Source organism: Takifugu flavidus, chromosome 1 (assembly GCF_003711565.1).
Source record: "Takifugu flavidus isolate HTHZ2018 chromosome 1, ASM371156v2, whole genome shotgun sequence".
Taxonomy (NCBI): domain Eukaryota; kingdom Metazoa; phylum Chordata; class Actinopteri; order Tetraodontiformes; family Tetraodontidae; genus Takifugu; species Takifugu flavidus.
Genome location: NC_079520.1, coordinates 11372506 through 11395072, shown reverse-complemented (window position 1 = coordinate 11395072; position 22567 = coordinate 11372506). Strand labels below are relative to the sequence as shown.

The 22567-nt window shown below is 40.9% G+C and overlaps 2 protein-coding genes and 1 long non-coding RNA gene across 18 annotated transcripts in view; 1 reads left to right on the top strand and 2 right to left on the bottom strand.

The window, feature by feature from the left end:
• The window catches only part of LOC130534985 (nectin-1-like), a 43720-nt gene that overhangs the window by 9325 nt on the left and 11828 nt on the right, over positions 1 to 22567 (bottom strand). For 3 of the 14 annotated variants that reach the window (XR_008953015.1, XM_057049799.1, XM_057049807.1), the window contains exons 6-7: positions 11259 to 11352; positions 9602 to 9756 (exon numbers count right to left, since the gene is read on the bottom strand). Coding sequence is in view for 13 of the 14 variants with exons in the window: in XM_057049799.1 (XP_056905779.1) it covers positions 9602 to 9756; positions 11259 to 11352 (249 nt within the window). In the remaining variant the exon portion in view is untranslated. Of the gene's footprint in view, positions 1 to 4758; positions 5068 to 5162; positions 5224 to 5779; positions 5831 to 6245; positions 6342 to 6736; positions 6779 to 7017; positions 8527 to 8614; positions 8706 to 8790; positions 8891 to 9160; positions 9240 to 9601; positions 9757 to 11258; positions 11353 to 12638; positions 12939 to 13248; positions 13594 to 15676; positions 15850 to 22567 lie in introns of those variants that run through there. The other 11 variants (XM_057049788.1, XM_057049771.1, XM_057049779.1 and 8 more) reach the window with 11 other exon arrangements.
• On the top strand, positions 303 to 3725 carry LOC130535395 (uncharacterized). The gene is made up of 2 exons (XR_008953108.1): positions 303 to 487; positions 3010 to 3725. It is a non-coding gene; the product is annotated as an uncharacterized LOC130535395 (long non-coding RNA).
• On the bottom strand, positions 16255 to 21757 carry LOC130535251 (uncharacterized). Of its 3 annotated transcripts, XR_008953073.1 has the most exons (7): positions 20855 to 21757; positions 20439 to 20768; positions 20259 to 20355; positions 19760 to 19838; positions 19134 to 19663; positions 16659 to 16719; positions 16255 to 16563 (listed from the first exon to the last, which is right to left on the bottom strand). XR_008953073.1 is itself a non-coding variant. In XM_057050204.1 (5 exons), the coding sequence occupies exons 1-5, from the start codon at positions 20952 to 20954 to the stop codon at positions 16468 to 16470; spliced, it is 684 nt and encodes a 227-aa protein (XP_056906184.1). In that variant the 5' UTR covers positions 20955 to 21732; the 3' UTR covers positions 16255 to 16467. The 3 variants fall into 3 exon arrangements, 2 of the variants coding, with proteins under 2 accessions (XP_056906184.1, XP_056906193.1); XM_057050204.1 differs by lacking the exons at positions 19134 to 19663; positions 19760 to 19838 and having other exon boundaries at positions 20855 to 21732; XM_057050213.1 differs by lacking the exons at positions 16255 to 16563; positions 16659 to 16719 and having other exon boundaries at positions 19419 to 19663; positions 20855 to 21710.

Below are 22567 nucleotides of genomic sequence, written 5' to 3'. Positions count from 1 at the left end.
ATGAGAGGACAAAAGTGACAACAGACATCAAATACCATCCAACTTCCAAAGAATCGTTTGAATTTCACAAAAATTAACAGTTTTAATTGATATTTTTGTTGTCAGACAAGCTCTCACAGAACCAAACAGGACTACTGGGCCCGCTGCCTTTTCCTCAAACACCCAATCAAACTCCCTCATATCCTTGCCACTCTGTCACCTTTAAACCCAAAACTCCTCTTTTTTGTTCTCTCTTTCTCCCAACTGATTTGTAGAACTCCCTTAGTAGGATGACCTCTTAAATTAATCCAGTAATCAGCAGGTCGTTGCTTCCTCCTCAGCCACAGTGGCATTTCTCCTGCCTCCACCTGGAGCGTGAACACAGGTGAAGTGTTGGCAGGCACATTCCAAGTGTTCGTGCCTGGATCATATCCATCTATCCAGTTAGTACTGATTGGTGTTCCATAAACTGTGCTCCCATAGTTTATTCAAGACCTCATCAAACTATGTCATGGATATAAAATCAGTGAAAAGAAATATCACCACTTTTTTTTACATGTATTTACCACCTGACTGATCCCTCCAGCTCAGCCTCTGATCAAAGTAAATACCAAGGAAATGGAAACTCTCAAGCCTTTCTAACACATTCCCATCCATCTTTAAATTGCACTCTCCAATCATCTTCTTGTAAAGAACATCACTTTTGTCTTTTCAGATGAAAACATAAAACTTCATTTATTCCCCATCTTTCAATAATAGCCACATAACATCGGAGTATTTGTGAATATATTGTTGATCATTTATGACAATAAGTAGGGCATTTCACGCTCCTCAGCAGTGTACCATTTTCAGTGGAGTATCGCCTTAATAACTCTGCCTCTGTCACCCCACTGGGTCATGGCCTCCTCTCTCCTCTCTCTCTCCTCTCCTCTCCTCTCCTCTCCTCTCCTCTCCTCTCCTCTCCTCCTGGTAGATCAGTGGTTATTTCTTGTGTAGTTTTTCTGCTCCCACCCTCCTGTATTCATCTACAGGTATTGCCGCCTTCATTGATTTATTATTATTATTATTATTATTATTATTATTATTATTTGGTTGGTGGTTAGCACTGTTGCCTTACAGCAAGAAGGCCCTGGGTTCGATCCCCGGTTGGGACTGAGGCTGGGGACTTTCTGTGTGGAGTTTGCATGTTCTCCCTGTGCCTGCGTGGGTTCTCTCCGGGTACTCCGGCGTCCTCCCACAGTCCAAAGACATGCATGATTGGGGATTAGGCTAATTGGAAACTCTAAATTGCCCGTAGGTGTGAGTGTGAGAGAGAATGGTTGTGTGTCTGTATGTGTTAGCCCTGCGATTGACTGGCGTCCAGTCCAGGGTGTACCCTGCCTCCGCCCATTGTGCTGGGATAGGCTCCAGTCCCCCCGCGACCCTCAGTGGAGGAACAAGCGGTAGAAAATGAGTGAGTGAGAGAGTATTATTTCACTGCGTATCGAGCAGCACGTGAAGCTCTCCGTCTGTGATCATAGGAAGTGATGCCACTCAGAAGAAGGTGTGACCTCCCCAACCCAAATGTACTGATAAACAGAAGCACAAATATATTCACAAATACTCCGATGTTATGTGGCTATTATTGAAAGATGGGGAATAAATGAAGTTTTATGTTTTCATCTGAAAATACAAAAGTGATGTGAGTTCCTCACTCGCTCGCACTATTTGACGACAACTAAGTCGGGTAATTTGGCACGGTCCCTTTAACGGACCGTGGGAGTTGAGGGGCGGGGCTGTGTGTTTTTCCCGCTCTGATTTGATTTTTCTACTACTTGTTGTGGCTTTAATAAAAGGCACACACGATTGTGTGTCAATGGTAATCTAAGTTGTATTGCCTTTACTTTGCAAACGCAACAAGGTTTTGTTTATGCTGCACCCACGCTACCATTTTAATGTAGCTTTAATTCCGTTTTTACCTGTTCTACTTGATTCCTATGACTACTTATTTTGATGCTAGTTTGTGGCAGCTACTCATACAAGTACTATGATCAGCATCACTTTATGAATAAAAGCTTGACAAATACTCTTCTGCTGTTTTTGTTCTGCTGTTTTCTGAAGCCCTTCATGACACACAGCCTCCAGAGCAGATTAAATAATGGGCAACACAAACCTACTAATTTTATCTGTTATGCCAGCTGGTTGAAGGTCATTCTTCTTTTCTCACAAGTTTCATTAAATCCACTCTGAAAGGTTCACAAGTCAAATCAGGATTTCCATTTGAGTTTATAAATTGCCTTTGTGAGAAAAATAGATGAGTGCAGCTAGCAGGAAAGAAAGGATTATTTCTGGGTGTGGGAAATAGATCACACAAGGACAAGCATCATTTGTCCATTTGATCCTATCCATATGAGCCATTGTGAAATAATAAAGTTGTAATTTTCAAAATCTTGCATCATAATATCAATATTAATGATCATACATTTATAGACTTTGAAATCCTCAATGGAAAGAGAGACTTAAAACCAAAACTCCACAAAATCCACCAGTGACATTTCGGAAGAAAACGTCAGTTGTTTAATTGTAGCTTCAGCACCAGAGAAAATTTCTATTCAAGACACACTGGTAAAACCCTGCTGCTCTCACAAGAAGTCCATTGTGTATTTGACGGCAGCTGCCTTCTCAGTTTACCACAGTTATCTATGGCACGTAAACCCTCTGGGAATGTAATGGGCGTAACCCTGGAAAAAAAAAAACTTAATCTGTTGCTGCCATTCCCCGTCTTCATGGAAGCGGCCTTTATTTCTGATTGCAGACTGGACTTTGGAAAACAAACATTTAGTCATGGTGACTGAAAAAGCAGGATGTTCTAGCCTTGTCAGTCGTTAAAGTTTTCTTTAGCGAAGAAAAACAATTCCAAACAAATCTGTTTTCAGGGTATAATAAAAGTGTTTGCAAAAATATTACAGACCGCCAGCTGTGCTTAGAAAAGGGGCTGTGGTCACACCCAAATACAGAGGATATGACTGTTGGTTAAAAATAACAGGGCAGGAAGCAGACAAGTAGCACAGACAGCGGCTGTGAAATATACATACATATTTGTTTTTAAAGAGAAGCGTAAATGATCATAGAATTATATTATATCCCCAGTCTGCAGAACAGCTTGTAGTGTGTACCCCGATACGTTAGGTGGCAGCAAGTAACTGCTGTAGCCATAACGTGAAAAAGAAGAAGGTACAAACACGTGACCGAGAGCTGGCTGCCGCGTTGGGGGCGGAGCCTTCGCTCATTTCTATGGAAGTTGCTGCGTGACGTGTCACTATGGCGACATGCTCCTTCTTGGATATTCATAGATCAGTCTCTGTCCTTCTTGATGATGGATCGTGGGATCCGGCAGGCATGGCCTTGTTCTCCTTTGACAATGAGCCCTTTAAAGTTTAGGTAATGACCTGACTAGAACTCAACTAGCTGACAATACCACTACATTCCTGTAGAGGGCAGTAAAGACCAAACAAATGCTATTGAGATGATTATCCTCTCCACAACAATCCTAATATTTAAAAAAAATAAATGAATCAAACACATAAAAGCTAAGTATGATAAAACTGTCTGTCTGACATGCTGTCTTCATACACTGGAGAAAAGATGCATTTCTTATTAGTGGGCACCTCTTGGTTTGTGCACCTTCTTGCTTCCTCAGACGTTGTAAATATTTGTACCTGTATGTACAAATGTATCCTCTGGGATTAATAAAGTTGATCAAATCAGTTACATCCCAGGTTCAGGCCTAAATACCAATTTAGGTTATTCTTGGCCCTGGAGTCACTGAGTGCAGGCACTAACTAGTTCTGGTTTCTAATAGATAGTGTATTCTGGACTGTGGGGGGGGTTGGGAGGGGGAGAGACGGTGCTGACCATCACTCCAACATTCACCGGCCAGCCAGATTCTCTTGGCAAGGCAAGCAGAACAAAAATGAGCTTTTTGAGAGCGGTATATACACTCATTTGCCTGAAGGTGCCAGCAACTCTCTGGCTGTTGACCTCTCTAACAAGCTGTATGATTCCTCTTAACTGCCCCAGCTGAGGGCTGGGAGCTAGGATTGGTAAACTGCTGAGTGGGCTGGAAGAAGGGAGGATCTGTCAACAGTTTGCAGCAGAGGCACAGGAATGGGAAGGCTTCTCTCACCACTCTCTAAAAGGATTATCCAACCTTGTGGCTAAGGGAACCAAGTAGTGCAGGTCAACAGGCTCATCTCTGGCAGCTGCTTCATCCTGAAATGGATCAATCAACCTTTTGGAAAAAAACCTTCTTGTACTGCTGGATCATTCCACTTGGAGTCAGCAGCTGGGGCCCAAACATCCAGTGCATAATCATATATAGAGCAATTAGCTTGCAGTAGTTTCAGTGGCCGACTTGAAGCATTACTTTCATGTCTAGGGTGATCAAATCCTCCCAAAATTTGGCCTCAAAATCCTTCCCTCCTAAAAGCCCCAAAAACTTCACAACACAAGGATTCTGCTGAGTCTCTGTGAGTGCTGGACTCTGATTTCACTGTAGCTGCAAAAACAGAGTCTTGATGAGAACGCTCATTTATTTGATCAGCCATCGGCACTAAGGAGGAGAACCAAGCCCAGCCAGGGAAAACCTGAGGGAGAGCTGAAGGAGGGCTCAAACACACAAGGTATAGTCCACTTAGTTACATTGAGGACATGATCAGCACGCTCAGATTTCTCCCACTGAGAAAACGCTAATGTCAGTGAACAGAACCACGTGTGGACCAGAAGCCGGACTCAGACCTGTTCAGCTGTACTTTTTTATTGCTGCTTCAACAGAGGTGGAACTTTGGATCATTAAACTGATTCTATGTTACATGAACCCTTTAATGACAGCAATCTAAGTAAATTTCAATCAAAATACAGAAAAGCATAAATATTTAAGACAGAAAAGGAAAAACCACCGTTGTACTTGTAACTAGTATTTAACACCTCAAACGGCCGTTCTGTTCTGAAGGCCTATAGACCGTAGATTGAATTGAGCCTCTCCACGTAGCGACTCCTCTTCCTGTTCTCTGGCCAACTGGTTGTTCTCATCTGTGGTTCTGTGGTCACCTGCAGAGACAAGAGACATGACACTAAATGCACGTGCTTCCTGAGAGACAGAAGTAAAGCACTAAAGCTTCTAAAATATATGAATAACCACTGACCTCCCCTCCTGAACCAGGTTCAAACTGATCCTCTACTGGATTCTTTGACAACACGCGTTTTCTGAAGAGACAGAAAGTGACAATTCCATCTATTAGTGATACACTTAACTGCTGGACAGACAGTTGCAGAGTTTCCAGCTGATTCTACACTCACTTTTCACACATATGGACTCAAATGCAACCATTTAATCAGCCTTTAATCTTTCTTTGGAGTCCTAAGTTTATTTCCAATGTGTGTCTAGATGGTTCCTCCACAGCACCAAAGTCACGTCAAATACAGGCTGTTGTCGAAAGCAGAAGGCACCTGCCCCTGAAGAGGCCAACAGAAGATTCTTCTTTATAAACTTCATGAATTGGCATGTTTTGAATTAAATGATTTTTAGTTATGCTTTTTAAAAATGGTGATTTGTGACTGTGATTCAACAGTTGATTTTCACGTGTTTGTATGACTAAACTGCATCACTCATAAATTTTGATGCTGTGGAGGAACCATCTAGACACACATTGGAAATAAACTTAGGACTCCAAAGAAAGAAACAATAAATATTTTACAATTTTGTGACAATTATATGATAAAAGTTCTTCTGACCTCTCTCACAGGTGCACGAGACTGGACATAATTTAGGGTCTGGCTACTGAAGAAGTCCTGCTCTGTGGTTTTGGTCCATCTTTGAATATGACAATGATGATTATTATGAGGATCAGATTATTTTAACAATAAGATGATGCATGACTTTCCAGACTTCACATAGAGGTTTTAACTGCTATTAATATATATTTAGTGATTTCAGACGACATAGAGATGAAACCATTAAAAGAAGAGCTGAGCTGAGCAGGGTTCGTCCAGCTCAGTGGTGAAAGTTCTGATTTAAAGGAGAGGCCAAACAACCTCTATAAATACAGAGGAGAGCCCAGACTTCAGGACACGACTCGGCTCTTTTCTTGCAATGAAGCCAAAATCAGTCGTCTGACCCAACTGAATCTGCCCTCATGCACCAACGCTGCTGCTACACCGTCTTCATTTATCATCACCTCCAGCAAGACTGACACACAGGAGAGCTGAAAGCTGTCATATGGACTCACCTCCAGAGGCAGACAGTCAGAGTGAGGACACAACCAGTAATGCAGGAACACACACGAGGAGATATAGAAAATTCCCCACTGGGTTAGAACTGCCTTCTGCACAAAACCATGTGTGAAAGGATTAAAACATCAGTGAGAGCTTTAAACAGATGAGTAGCTCTGTCTTCATCTCTGCCTACCTTCACCTTCAGGTCCCTCAGACACAAGTAAATTCCACACAATCCTCCTGACACCAGTGAGACCTGATACACTGCAACTGTAGTATCCTGCATCATCAGGCTGAGCATTCAGAAGCTTTAATGTTGACTGGGAATTAGTGTCAATGTTCATTTGTAATCGATCATGAGGCAAATCTGAGACTTTACTTTTTGTTGAATGTTGATAATTAAAGATTATTTTGTCTTTATACCACTCGGTGAGTGTTATATTTTCCATAGTTACGTTGCAGTTGGAACGAAAAAGGAACAAAAAAGCAACACATTTTTACTAACTTGTAGTCTTTTTAGCTGATAGATGTGTGGCAGTATCTTCTTCTGGAATGAGAACCAACACAATAAAAAGTCACACGTGGTCACAAAGTGTTGTTTCAGTGATTTTGTGCAAAATACACACCCACATAAGCTACCAGATGTACATCACTATTATGTTGTGGTGAGCTAAATCATTCCTAATAACTTCAAATGAATCTGACCCTGACCTTTGGCAGAAGATTTGTTCTCTCTTTCTACCTTTAGGATTTATATCAGCACTATCAGCAAAGGGGAGAAACATCTGAGCATCAAACCAGAGGTTTATTATATTATTAACAGAAAGAAGGTTCCACATTCAAATGAACATGTAACATGTGTGAAGAGACTGAAACTCGGACCAGTAGCAGTCTGACTCTTAGACTTACGGATCATGAATTTATGATTAATGAAAATAATTAAAGAAAAATACATTCATACATTTGCTCAGCCACAGTTACAAATTAATACATGGGACAAATTTTAGGCTGCCCTTTTAACGAAGCATCACATTTGAGACTGAACTTCCCCTTTTTAGGCAAGAGGGAATGCCACTATTTTTATTAGGGTTAACTGTGCACAAATTATTATGGCACAGCATCTGATGATTGAAGGCATTGAAATATTATGATCAGTAATATATAGATAATATATACTGGATGGTTTATATATAACTATAATTTGGTATTAAAGCCCTTTTAAGCTCTCCAATAACACACTTATAATAACATTTTGATTGTGTCTTCATTTATAGAGGTCAACATGTTAAATATACATTTGTAAAAACAAAAATCATTGGTCATCATTCACGCCTAAAAAACAGAATGAAAGGTTTGTGGCATCAGTGTTTTTAAAATTCAATCCTTTATTTAAATAGGTAAAAGACTCGGTGAGATTAAAATCAGCCTGATCACGAGGACAAGTTACATCCACACATTCAACAACAATAAAATGCCAGAACATGTGATAAATCTATTTTTAATAAGACAATTAAAAAACATGTACAAAACCTAACAGAAACTTTAAAATGGACTGAAATTCCTCCAAAGTGGTCAGTTCAGGTTGTCTCAGATACTTCTGGAACTTGTTCCAGGACCAGGACCAGCAAATCTGGTTTGTGTTAGCTCTCGGAACCGACAAGTGTAGATATAATGAGTGGAGTCTCTACACATGTAGCACCACAAATAGGTGGGAACCACCCCAAGAAGAAGTTTGTTCTCGGCTTTGGAGGATCCAAGTAATGAAAAGCATCATTTCACATCATGTTGCAACAAACAGGAAAGAATAAAAAGACAATAATCAGTTATGGGAATAAAGTGCAGCTCAGCAATAATTTTAGGAATACATAGGAATACATTGTTGATCGATCTATCTATCTATCTATCTATCTATCTATCTATCTATCTATCTATCTATCTATCTATCTATCTATCTATCTATCTATCTATCTATTATATTCTATAAAGAAAAACAAATATGATTTTACAACAGGAAGAGGAAGCTTTAAAAATATACCCACACATATGAAGACTGGTTTCATAATGTGTCAGATCTGTGCAGATGAAAATACCCCGAGTCAGCTGTACTCTCAAATGTGCTGGGATACAATCTTATTAAGTATATTGTTGCAGTTTGATGTATTTGGCAACAAAGCTGTAAACATAATCTTTTTTAGGTAAAGGTGAACAACATGGATATGTTAAGATCATTAAACAAGAAGCTGAGGGTCCAGCCGGACTACAGCTTGTTCCTTCATCTCAAAGGGAGGCAGATTCCTAAGGACAAAGTTTCATTAATTTGAACATCAAAAATACACAAAATGGAGACAAAACAAACAGCATTAAACACACAAATAACTCATACCGCTTCTATTCCTGCTGGAACTTCTCTAGTGGTTCTCTTTGGAGTGCTGGCCATTGTTTGGACTGCTTGCCAGTGCCTGAGTAATGGTATGCTTCATAGACATGTACATGTTACTTTGATTGGATCATATATACTTATATTTACTTGAGCTTGTGTAGTGTTGTTGTAAATTTTACCTGTTAATTTTCCCAGATGTGCAGAGGAACCGGATCACACCCGCAACAACAATAATTGAAATTAAAAGGCCAAACAAGGTCCAACAATCCGTACAATGACCTGTAGATGACATGATTCAAGACATTATAATGTCAGAGTAAATGGTGACACTTTAAGCTAATACCCAGTACAAGTGTGTTTCCAGGAGGTTCTAATTCTCCGGGCATCTGTGTGCCAGGCTCGGTGAACAGTAATGCATGAATCCATACGTGTCACAATTTCAAAAAAGGTTGTGAGGACCAGCTGATGCAGATGCTTAAAACATCATGTTGCTACAACTAATCAATGTAAAATAACTGTGTTTCAATACATTATTAAATTGAAGCTGAATTATTGAAACAGAAATCTTTTTAATCAGCAAAGATGTCTCAGACACAGAATTTAACCAAGTTTTCAAAACGCAGAACATCTGTGGCAGAAAGAGGTTTTACCAGTTAGAAACATGTCACCAGATATGCAGGATGATCACACAAAATCCAAAGGTTGCTTTTTTCAGTATTGCACCCTTTAGGGACGTCACTTCCACCTCAACGTTTACAATAATTACATTCAATTCTGGGAATATTCACGTGTGTGTAGATATGGTCAACTAGATTAGCAGGAATAGTGCATGTTGTTTAAAGTTCCTGTCATGTTTCTGGGTAAAAGACTGTCTAAAGCTCTATGAGCTTCAGGGCCTGGGTGAGTTCTCCGCTGTGTTCATGTCAAACACAGAATAAATGGAAACTCCACAGTGGAAATAAAAGCTGAAGACTGTAAACCAAAGCTCACCTGCATTATTGTGGACATACAGGCGGCCGTACTTTGAGCCGTATTCGTTAGAAGCCTCACACTGGTAAAGGCCATTCAGGGATGCATCCATGGTCAAGAACTTAAGTCTTCCATCTTTAACAGTGACAGACGACTCTGGCCATGAGCCATCAATCCTGAAAACATCAAAATAAACCTCAATATTGAAACAAGAGACCAGAAAAATAATGGCAACTGAGGAGTTCAATTAAAGTTACATTTTGCTTTCTCTTATACAAATAGACGTACCTATATTTGAATTTAACACAATTGATCTTAAATGTTTCAGTTATCCTGTGATGGTGATTGAAGAAATGTGATCCTTTGACAGCTCTAATTTGTTAATGACATATACCATTATTATTATTATTATTATTATTAGTCTCACAACCTGAGACACCCGAGGATGCTGGCCTAATGCTGTCAGGTTCCCAGTTTCTGGGAACTCTTTTGCAGGGTTTCTCCGGGGGGGCGTGGTGGTGGAGCCATGCCTCAGTCACAGGTGGTGCCGGGGACTGGTGCACCTGCAGACTATCGGCAATCAAGCCACCTATTTATGGACTGTTCTCACGGGTGGCCAGCGTTGGCATGTCTTGTCTGTTTCGGAAGACCCCAGCTACACTCACTTGGACTATTGTAAAACTTTTCCCTTCGTGGATTACTTTTGGACCCGTTCCTCGGACTGTTCGTTTATCTATATCCATCGTGGTCTGCTTTTGACTCCGCTCGGAATTTTTGTTGTAAGTTTTCTTTTTTCTGTTTGGGTGAAGAACGGAGTTGCGCGATTTTGTGTGAACAGAAATAAAGCTTCACGGAAGACGATACGCCACTGTTTCCTGCCTGCTTTCGGGTCCGAACACAACCGTTCGTAACAAATGCTACACCAATAAATCCCCTGTGAAATGTAAAATGAAACATACAATTGAATGGTGCTCAACACATTGCCCTCGTCCAAATGAGACAACAGAAAATGCAGAACCTTCCATTCAGGACAGGTTACATGGTCAACATTCACCCAGTCGTAGCCATACTCTGCAGGCCATTGTGGCTGGTATATTAGGAGAGGAATGGACTTTATATTACTTAACTTTACATAACTTTACATTATTTGAACATTGTTTCACATGTGTGAATGTATTCTTATATTATTGCATAGCTTTAACACGTCTTAATGAACAGTTATTATCACACAGGTTTTTAATGTAATTATTGCACATCTGTTCATATACCTGTTAAACTTCAACAATCTGGTTTAAATGTGCTTATTGTGGTGTTGGACAGCAGACCTCAATTCACAGAGACACAAGGTGCCTGCACCACACAGAGTCAATTTTAAGGTGGAATCATTATGGTATGTCAATTTATTTTTGGTTTCCAAAGTAAGAAACTAAAAGAGGACGAGCTGGAACTTGTCCCTACTTTCATAGTGCAGGGATTTATGATCCAGGTCATGGTCACAATGTAGTTTATATAAAGCCTCAAGAATAGGCTACGAGGGCATTTATTCATCCAAGTCCATAGTGACGGTGAGAGTGAGGCTGAACCTGATCAGCCATTATCAATACTGGCCTTTTTCATCAGACAGGAACAAGGTTTTTCTTTGAGAGAAATGAACAGATGTTGGTTGCAACCACTCTACCTGGTCCAGACAATCTCTGGCTTTGGCTTGGCAGCAGTGTCACAGGAAAAAGAACCATCTGGTTGCTCATTGATATTCACTTCAGAGGGAGGAACTATAAAAACAAAAAGGCTGTGTTATTGCAGCAAGTAAAAACATACAGAGTTCATTTCAGAACAATGGATCACCCTTTGCATGGCTTCCCTCTGGACTGAGGCACGACATGTACCCTATTTACTAATGATGATATATTTACTTAATTACTATGAGGTGTGAAGAACTTCTGTCTTTTTAAAAAGTGACATATAACAAGTGTTATTATTTATTGTGAGTGTAGTAGAAAAGTCAAAGGATAAATGTGTTGATGCATTGCCAACTCTTCAGACTTCATTTATGCTGTGATTGCACTAATAATACTGTAAATCCATGTTGCCACTCAGCTGGGACATGTGTGTAGTGACATCACATGAGTTAGGGTGTAAAACATCCCACACAGATAAGGGAACATAACACGTATGTTCAAAGCTGACGGATAAATGTGTTTCCTTTTTTAACTGGCGTTGCGAAACCACAGGAAACGGTGGGAGGCGTTAGAGATAAATTAACATGTATTTTACATTTATAATAAAAATAAGCCAGCCAGGACTGCAGCTCACTGTGTTCCCTAATTTGACAGGAAACAAAGTAAAAACTCAAAAGATTTCACAGACTTTAGCTCAGTTCTCTTTACAGTGTAATATACATGTGGCTCAGGACTACAACATGGTCTCATATTCATTTTTAAACATCTGTGCTTGTGCGTGGACCAAGACATGAAGAAGTCACTTGTTTAAGCCATTAATTAATTTTTCACAACGGCGCCCAGAAGTTTCTCTAGAAGAACATGCTGGTCCACTTAATAGGTTAAAGAAAAAGAAAAACAAAGGGATGCATTAGTAAATACATGGTCATTTGCACAAAGTTTTAATGTCTCTGAAGCACAACAAGCTTGAAGTACTGTCTCAAGGCTGACCTGTGCTCGTTGGGCTTTAAGGCTCTTGTGCATGTATTTATCCAAATATGATGTTTGGTCTATTCCTGAAACAACAGAGTGGAATCTGCCATATTTTTAAATATTGATTCACCATAATCCACAGATACAATGACATTAATCTCCTCCAAAATGTAATCATTTGACAGCCCACTGTAAATCTAGTTAAAAGAAAAATTAAGACATTTTAAAAAGGAGAGAGGTCTATTCATAGTGATTTGAAGATTTATTTTACCACAACTGGAAGCTTCTCTGCATCTAACACAATAAACAGAACATGTTCAGTTCTTTTACTACACTGTTCCTATCTACACAATGTGAGGTAACAGTGCGAGTGAGAAATTGGTGTTTAGAGGAATATTAATACTCACAGTAAATCCGTATGGTGAAGGGCAGAGTTTGGTCTTTAGTGGCTTTACTGGTGACGACACACTGGACCAACTGTTGATCGAGTTCTCTGGATGGGACTCCAACAAGCGAGCTAACGGTAGTTACTGTTCCATTCTGGTGCCTAATAGCATTGCGAATAGTTGTGAGATCCCCTGGTAAATCACCAAAGAGCCAAGACACAGTTGCAGGTGGTTTGGAACCAGCAGCTGTGCAGGTAGCGAGGGAAACCTCCTTATCACCCAAAACAGGATGATTGTCAACTAGGCTTGAAACCGGAGGCACTAGAAGGATTACAGTTCACACCAATGTCAAACAAGTCACTTCAGACACTGACTTTCACTCTCTGGCTCCTTTCACACATGCACTCTATTCCTGAAGTCGTGCACCAGATGATTGTTTACTACACTGTATTCTGGTTCATGCACCCACCATTATGATCACTGAGAGGGGACTCTTGAATTGACATTGAATTGTAGCTAGTTGGTTCAGTTTCAGAATTTTCTGGTGGAGCTGATGTTGAAGCAAACACAGCTCTAAACATTCTCTGGAGTGCACATGTGAGAGAGGCTTCAGACACACAAATATACATACCAACAACATTTAGAGATATCGTTTTCTGCTGCTGAGTTCCACCGGGGAACAAAGTGAAGGCACAAGTGTAGATTCCTTCATCCATCAGTGTGATGCCGGACAGCTCCAAAGATCCATTTTTATCATCAATGTTTCCAATGAATTTGACTCGGTCACCATCTCCATTTATAACTTTTAGTCCAGATTCTGGCCTAATGGTAACGAATTCTGAATCCTGAGGGTGACCTCTCGTACGCTTCTCCCATGATATCTGAGCCACAGAGTCATCGGTGTCGATGACATTGCACAATAAGACACCTGTTTCTCCTTGAATGACCGATACGTCCCTTCCAACCACAGACGGGGCTGAAAGATAGAGATAAAAGTCTCATTCAAATCTGATTTAATCAGCAACACACAGGCTGAAATGGAAAATGTCTCATGAATTAAATTCAACAGGTTTTCCTTATTCCACCATAATCGGTTGACACAAAGACATGAAAATTCATCTGACTCGCCGCAACATTATGAACCGATGATTTAGACCAAAATAAAGAAATTCACAGACTAACTGGGAAAAGAATGCAACAGATACATATGTTTGTTTGCGAGGTGGGTGGGTGTGGGTTCACATGTCAGTGGTCTGGCAGGTGGTTTGGAAGAAGGAAGGTAATAAATTCACCTGGAATAATGAAATAAATATAACTGTCTCTTGTTTCTGCATTCGAGTTGATGGTGCAGTGCTCTCTCACTCAGCAATGACGAAGAAGCGTTTGGAGTCACAATAATCTCCTCTTAACCGCTTTTCCCCTTTCGGGATAACGGGAGGGTGCACATACAGTGGTGGTCAAAAGTTTACAAAGTTTACACAGCCATGAACATAATGTCATGGCTGTCTTGAGTTTCCAGTTATTTCTACAACTCTGATTTTTCTCTGATATAGTGATTGGAACAGATCCTTCTTTGTCACAAAAAACAATCATGAAGTTTGATTCTTTTATGACTTTATTATGGGTAAACTGAAAATGTGACCAAATCAGCTGGGTCAAAACTATACATACAGCAATGCTAATATTTGGTTGCATGTCCCTTGGCCATTTCTACTTCAATTAGGCGCTTTTGGTAGCCATCCACAAGCTTCTGGCAAGTTTCTGGTTGAATCTTTGACCACTCCTCTTGACAGAATTGGTGCAGTTCAGTTAAATTTGTTGGCTTTCTGACATGGACTTGTTTCTTCAGCATTGTCCACATGTTCTCAATGGGGTTTAAGTCAGGACTTTGGGAAGGCCATTCTAAAACCTTAATTCTAGCCTGATTTAGCCATTCCATTACCACTTTTGATGTGTGTTTGGGGTCATTGTCCTGTTGGAACACCCAACCCACGCCCAAGACCCAACCTTCGGGCTGATGACTTTAGGTTTTCTTGAATAATTTGAAGGTAATCCTCCTTCTTCATTGTCCCATTGACTCTCTGTAAAGCACCAGTTCCATTGGCAGCAAAACAGGCCCACAGCATAATACTACCACCACCGTGCTTGATGGTAGGCATGGTGTTTTTGGGGTTAAAGGCCTCACCTTTTCTCCTCCAAACATATTGCTGGGCATTGTGGCCAAACAGCTCAATTTTTGTTTCATCTGGCCACAGAACTTTCCTCCAGAAGGTCTTATCTTTGGCCATGTGATCAGCAGCAAACTTTAGTCGAGCCTTAAGGTGCCGCTTTTGGAGCAAGGGCTTCCTTCTTGCACGGCAGCCTCTCAGTCCATGGCGATGCAAAACGCGCTTGACTGTGGACACTGACACCTGTGTTCCAGCAGCTTCTACTTCTTGGCAGATCTGCTTTTTGGTGCTCCTGGGTTGACTCTTCACCCTCCTGACCAGTTTTCTCTCAGCAGCAGGTGACAGCTTGCATTTTCTTCCTGATCGTGGCAGTGACAAAACAGCGCCATGCACTTTATACTTACAAACAATTGTTTGCACTGTTGCTCTTGGAACCTGCAGCTGCTTTGAAATGGCTCCAGGCCATGCTATGAAGCTCATGTCATTGACACAACTTTCTAAGTCTCCAAAATTGCTCATTCATGTTGCTGTATGTATAGCAGATTTGGTCACATTTTCAGTTTACCCATAATAAAGTCATAAAAGAATCAAACTTCATGATTGTTTTTTGTGACAAAGAAGGATCTGTTCCAATCACTATATCAGAGAAAAATCAGAGTTGTAGAAATAACTGGAAACTCAAGACAGCCATAACATTATGTTCTTTACAAGTGTTTGTAAACTTTTGACCACCACTGTATATCGCCAGCTCGCCATGTGACCCGCTATCCGCGATGAGAACAAATTATATCTCCATCATCACAAAACAATAACCCCTAATCTCTACCAAAATACATCGTGGACCTACATTCATGGCTTCTACAGTCACAATAGCAAATAACAAGCTGATACCTCCGACCGTTGTACCCAGGGTCATCAGGAAGCCCACCGCAAATATGATGAAGATGTTGCGGTAAAAACACATAATCAACCGACCATGGAGGAAACTTCCCTTGGTTTGTGCTTCTCTTTAACAGTACATCCGGGTTGGGGAGGTCACGCTTTCTTCAGGGTGACGTCACTTCCCATGATCGAAGACAGAGAGGTTCTCGTGCTTCTCGATACGCAGTGAAATAAAAACAACAACAATAATAATAACGTGTTTTCAGATATTACTATGTGACATTATTTTGTCAGATTGTTCCACATGCTGAAACATGTGGAACAATCCGGCACCAGAGACAAAGAGGCTGAAGTAGGAGCCAATTAGGCAGAAGGAGCTGCAGGAGTGCCAGAGGCTCAGCTCCCAGAGATCAGCCCGCCCCTAAATGCTGCTCCTGCAGGTAGAGGAGGAGGTGAGAAGTCTGAGGGACAACCAAAACAGAACCACAACAGAGGACATGATCAGCACGCTCAGATTTCTCCCACTGAGAAAACGCTAATGTCAGTGAACAGAACCACGTGTGGACCAGAAGCCGGACTCAGACCTGTTCAGCTGTACTTTTTTATTGCTGCTTCAACAGAGGTGGAACTTTGGATCATTAAACTGATTCTATGTTACATGAACCCTTTAATGACAGCGATCTAAGTAAATTTCAATCAAAATACAGAAAAGCATAAATATTTAAGACAGAAAAGGAAAAACCACCGTTGTACTTGTAACTAGTATTTAACACCTCAAAGGGCCGTTCTGTTCTGAAGGCCTATAGACCGTAGATTGAATTGAGCCTCTCCACGTAGCGACTCCTCTTCCTGTTCTCTGTACTTCTGGTTGTTCTCATCTGTGGTTCTGTGGTCACCTGCAGAGACAAGAGACGTGACACTAAATGCACGTGCTTCCTGAGAGACAGAAGTAAAGCACTAAAGCTTCTAAAATATATAAATAACCTCTGACCTCCCCTCCTGAACCAGGTTCAAACTGATCCTCTACTGGATTCTTTGACAACACGCGTTTTCTGAAGAGACAGAAAGTGACAATTCCATCTATTAGTGATACACTTAACTGCTGGACAGACAGTTGCAGAGTTTCCAGCTGATTCTACACTCACTTTTCACACATATGGACTCAAATGCAACCATTTAATCAGCAAATCAAATCACAGGAAATCACAGTAGAAAGTATTTCTCCCTCATATTTTCCCTTTATATCATTTTTTTTGCATGATAAATGAGCATCATAAAAACAACCTAGAAGAATTAATGTTGACCATCTAAACAGATGCAATGTTCGCGGTTAAACAAATACTCAATTTAACCGAGTATTTATGCACCTTTGGTTGCAATACTGAGTTTGTGTTGATGCTTCCGGATCAGGTTTGCACGTCTACACATGATTATTTTACCCAATTATGATAAAACTGTCGGCTTTTTTACAGACAAGTTCTCTTTTCAAACACATTGACCTTGTTTCATCCAGTCTGATCTGGTCAGTGGTTTTGAGTGCGACCACCTACAGAGACAAGAAATGACACCAAAGGTACAGACAACTACACACCGCCGGAGTCACCAGAAAGAAAAGTGAAACAATCAAAAGTCTCTGATGACAGAAGTGAATGAAGTTAAATTCATGCTAAAATCTTGCAAATAAAGCATGTTTTTGCACGTTTAAAATTGGATTTTTAAATATATAACACTTCACAGAACACATTTGTAAAACAGCAAAATTTCATGAACCAGCTCCAAAAGCTGTATTTTTACAGATAAAAACTACAGCCAGTTTATCAAAGTATACATGGATGCATCCAAATCCAATGAATCACTGAATATTTAGCGGTGTGCACAGGTGAGCCAGTGGACTCTAGATGGTATTGGATAAGAGAAATCAGACCAAGTAATGTCCTCGTGGAGTCAGATTCTGGTCGTGCATTGGTCAGCATTAAACACAACCAGTCAGAATCTAGACAAGATATAATATTGGAGATATCACATAAGCTACAAGGAACAAAGAGAGCAGAAGTAGAGGCTAAAATCCTTTAGGTCCCAGCACACAGAGGAATTACAGGCAATGAAACGTCGGGTAGGTGAGGCAAGAGTGCAACAAGAAAAGAACAACTATCAAAATCTGTCACATATAGTAAAGATGAGATTAAACATATAGTCAGAGATGAACAAGAAGTAGCAGAAGCATTGGGATGAAGTGTCCCAGCTCAGCCCCCGTAGAGAGCAGGAAGAACGTATCCAGGAAGAGGGTTACTGGGGACTCCCAGCTGGGACAGTTATCATTACATTCAGGTTTGAGTCAGGCCTCCATCTTGATACTCGTGGAATAATAACAGGTTCCACACTCAGACTTAGACTTACAAGCTTCCTCTTTTAAAAATTTTAATATCACTAATTATGTAGTTGCAATTACTATCCTAGACAGACAAATGATCATACTTAGGGGGTCGTCTAATTATTAGGTTAAAATCTAGGTTATGCTGCTATAGGCCGAGGCTGCCGGGGTCCAAAACATGATTAAAGATTTATATCATCCAAAAATATAATCCAATAATTGCTGTGTAATTCTGAGAGGACAAAAGTGACAATAGACATCAAATACCATCCAACTTCCAAAGAATAGTTTGGTTTTCACAAATATTAACAGTTTTAATTGATATTTTTGTTGTCAGACAAGCTCTCACAGAACCAAACAGGACTACTGGGCCCCGCTGCCTTTTCCTCAAACACCCAATCAAACTCCCTCATATCCTTGCCACTCTGTCACCTTTAATCCCAAAACTCCTCATTTTTGTTCTCTCTTTCTCCCAACTGATTTGCAGAACTCCCTTAGTAGGATGACCTCTTAAATTAATCCAGTAATCAGCTGGTCGTTGCTTCCTCCTCAGCCACAGTGGCATTTCTCCTGCCTCCACCTGGAGCGTGAACACAGGTGAAGTGTTGGCAGGCACATTCCAAGTGTTCGTGCCTGGATCATATCCATCTATCCAGTTAGTACTGATTGGTGTTCCATAAACTGTGCTCCCATAGTTTATTCAAGACCTCATCAAACTATGTCATGGATATAAAATCAGTGAAAAGAAATCCCACCAATTTTTTTTACATGTATTCACCACCTGACTGATCCCTCCAGCTCAGCCTCTGATCAAGGTAAATACCAAGGAAATGGAAACTCTCAAGCCTTTCTAACACATTCCCATCCATCTTTAAATTGCACTCTCCAATCATCTTCTTGTAAAGAACATCACTTTTGTCTTTTCAGATAAAAACATAAAACTTCATTTATTCCCCATCTTTCAGTAATAGCCACATAACATCTGAGTATTTGTGAATATATTGTTGATCATTTATGACAATAAGTAGGGCATTTCCTGCTCCTCAGCAGTGTACCATTTTCAGTGGAGTATCGCCTTAATAACTCTGCTCTGACCCTCACTGAGAGTTCTCATTTAAAAAGAACCCAATAAAACATGAATAATGGCTCCATTGATCAGAGTCGTTGGGAATGTGGCCTTCAAACTGGGTGAGTGGCTCCAGCACCAGGAACATCTGAGATCTCTGTCCAGAAGAGAGCAGCACTGGGAACAGCTAAGATACGGTGCAGCAGCCTCAAGTTCCCAGGCCTCTGGTCGAGGACGAGAGGAGGAAGAGAGCACCCCAGAGAAAATGGAGGATTGGAGGATTTTCTCTACTGTACATAAAGATGGAGACAACATCAAAGCAAAAGTGTGATTTATGAGTGATGCAGTTTAGTCATACAAACACGTGAAAATCAACTGTTGAATCACAGTCACAAATCACCATTTTTAAAAAACATAACTAAAAATCATTGAATTCAAAACATGCCAATTCATGAAGTTTATAAAGAAGAATCTTCTGTTGGCCTCTTCAGGGGCAGGTGCCTTCTGCTTTCGACAACAGCCTGTATTTGACGTGACTTTGGTGCTGTGGAGGAACCATCTAGACACACATTGGAAATAAACTTAGGACTCAAAAGAAAGAAACAATAAATATTTTACAATTTTGTGACAATTATATGATAAAAGTTCTTCTGACCTCTCTCACAGGTGCACGAGACTGGACATAATTTAGGGTCTGGCTACTGAAGAAGTCCTGCTCTGTGGTTTTGGTCCATCTTTGAATATGACAATGATGATTATTATGAGGATCAGATTATTTTAACAATAAGATGATGCATGACTTTCCAGACTTCACATAGAGGTTTTAACTGCTATTAATATATATTTAGTGATTTCAGACGACATAGAGATGAAACCATTAAAAGAAGAATAAGCTGAGCAGGGTTGTGTGCGGTCCAGCTCAGTGGTGAAAGTTCTGATTTAAAGGAGAGGCCAAACAACCTCTATAAATACAGAGGAGAGCCCAGACTTCAGGACAGGACTCGGCTCTTTTCTTGCAATGAAGCCAAAATCAGTCGTCTGACCCAACTGAATCTGCCCTCATGCACCAACGCTGCTGCTACACCGTCTTCATTGATCATCACCTCCAGCAAGACTGACACACAGGAGAGCTGAAAGCTGTCATATGGACTCACCTCCAGAGGCAGACAGTCAGAGCGAGAACACACACCAGTAATGCAGGAACACACACGAGGAGATATAGAAAATTCCCCACTGGGTTAGAACTGCCTTCTGCACAAAACCATGTGTGAAAGGATTAAAACATCAGTGAGAGCTTTAAACAGATGAGTAGCTCTGTCTTCATCTCTGCCTACCTTCACCTTCAGGTCCCTCAGACACAAGTAAATTCCACACAATCCTCCTGATACCAGTGAGAGCTGCTACACGGCAATTGTAGTATCCTGCATCATCAGGCTGAGCATTCAGAAGCTTTAATGTTGACTGGGAATTAGTGTCAATGTTAATTTGTAATCGATCATGAGGCAAATCTGAGAATTTCCTTTTTGTCGAATGTTGATAAGCAAAGATCGTTTTGTCTTTATACCAGTTGATTTGTGTTATATTTTTCATAGTTACGTTGCAGTTGAGGGTGAAAGTTTTTCCTCTCACCACTGTTAAATTTCTCTGCTCAGGTGGAATCACCCCTAAGAGTGAAGGAAACAACCAGTCAGTAAACCTGAAATTAAATGCAGATGAACACAGACAGCACAGACAATCACCTCTACTTCACCTGCAAAGACTTTCCACATGAACAGCTGCAGAATGAAGAGCAGAGCTGCCGGGTTCAGATGAAACATGCTGTTCCTCAGAGAGACAAAGTCAGAATGCATCTCTCACTCAGCCTTTGAAGGATTCTACACTCTTTAAGTAAAGGAAGTGATATTTTAACTTATGACTCACAAGTCACGTGACGGTAAAAGTTTCCAGAGCACTTGTGGTCAATGTTTAACATGTTGGTGACAAACAAGAGGGAAACAATATTTTATAAATAATGAATAAATGTTGTTTATTTCTGTTCCACAACAAGGGAGTCAGGGCTGATGGGCGGTGGAAGGGAGAACAGAACTGAAGCAGGAGGCCAGGAGTGACTGGTTGGTTGGAGAGACAATAGCACAAAAGGGATCAACAACAAACTGGCAAAGGATGGAGAAGGAGCTGGGGGGGGTGGGGGGGGGGGTGGCATGACCCTGGATCAGAGGGAGGCAGCAGAAAGGATCCAAACCAAGTATTTAAAGAAAAACCCGGGACTTATTTTTACAATGAACCAAAGATGAGCTGGGAGAGCTGGAGGAAGACGGCAGGGTTTCTGTAGGTTGAGCCACCAGGCCCAGGAGCCCCGCTGAGGGCGCACAACCTACTACCACAGCCAGCTGGAAGACTAAGCAAACACACAAGACAACCTGCAGAATGCCATCGGCACACCAAGGGCTGTCATAGTGGTGGTCCTGAGGAGAACCGAGCCCAGCCAGGGAAAACCTGAGGGAGAGCTGAAGGAGGGCTCAAGCACACAAGGTATAGTCCACTTAGTTACACTGAGGATGTTACGTTCGAGTTAAGGAGGCCAGGACCCAGATGCAGAGTGTAAAACAAAAGGTTGTTTCTTGCCAAAAAAGGCAAAGAGAGACAGTTCTCAGAATGAAGGATCGAATCAAGTAACAACAAAAAACTCTAAGGAAGTAGCAACTCGTGATGGGCAAATGATACCGAGGCTCTGGAGCTTGTGTCCCTCTTCCTGAAGCGGAGTGATTCGAAACACCGGTGTCACGTGACCGAAGACGTCTGAAGCTTTGAACGTCATCGCTGCTTCGCTTCGCGCTTCATTGCTTCAAAATGTTTCGAAGTCTTTCATTGGCTCAGTCTTTCAGTGCGTGTCATTGGCTCATGGAGTTTCAACGCATTCTGAGACAGATTTGAGTGGTTTGATGGCATACCAGCTATATCAGAAGCATTATTATGCTTCAAAATTGTTGGGTTGTGAGGAGATAGAGATTTGGAGAGTGAGAGTATTTTAGCAAGTTTCATGGAGAGTACCACCAATAAGTGACGTTCTAAAGTTTGGGATCATTTTGATCTCATAGCACCAAATAAGGTATAATGCAGTTCATAGCATACATTTTATGTTTCCATAATTGAATTGTATTTTTAATTTTTAAATGGGTCTCAAAATTACAATTGCTTGTAGGTGCAGTGTTTGCAATGCACACAAGAGTTGTCTCACAGCAACAACACATCATCTATGCTGAGACACTTGCGTGCTCGGCATGACGACAATCACAACCCTGTCAACACAGGAAATCCTGACAGTAAGCTAAATCTGTCCAGGTACGGGAGGCTGACTCCATCGCCACTTTTAAGATCAGACTTAAAACCTACCTCTTTGAAAAAGCTTATTGTTGTTAATTCAGTAGTTCCAGTTACTATCATAGACAGAGAGATGATCATA

Coding starts and splice junctions, on each gene's coding strand:
- LOC130535251 (XM_057050204.1), bottom strand. CDS start 20,954: ATGCATTCTGACTTTGTCTCTCTGAGGAACAGCATGTTTCATCTGAAC. Junction 20,769..20,854: donor CATGTGGAAAGTCTTTGCAG/GTGAAGTAGAGG, acceptor CTTCACTCTTAG/GGGTGATTCCACCTGAGCAG. Junction 16,564..16,658: donor AACCTGGTTCAGGAGGGGAG/GTCAGAGGTTAT, acceptor TTGTCTCTGCAG/GTGACCACAGAACCACAGAT.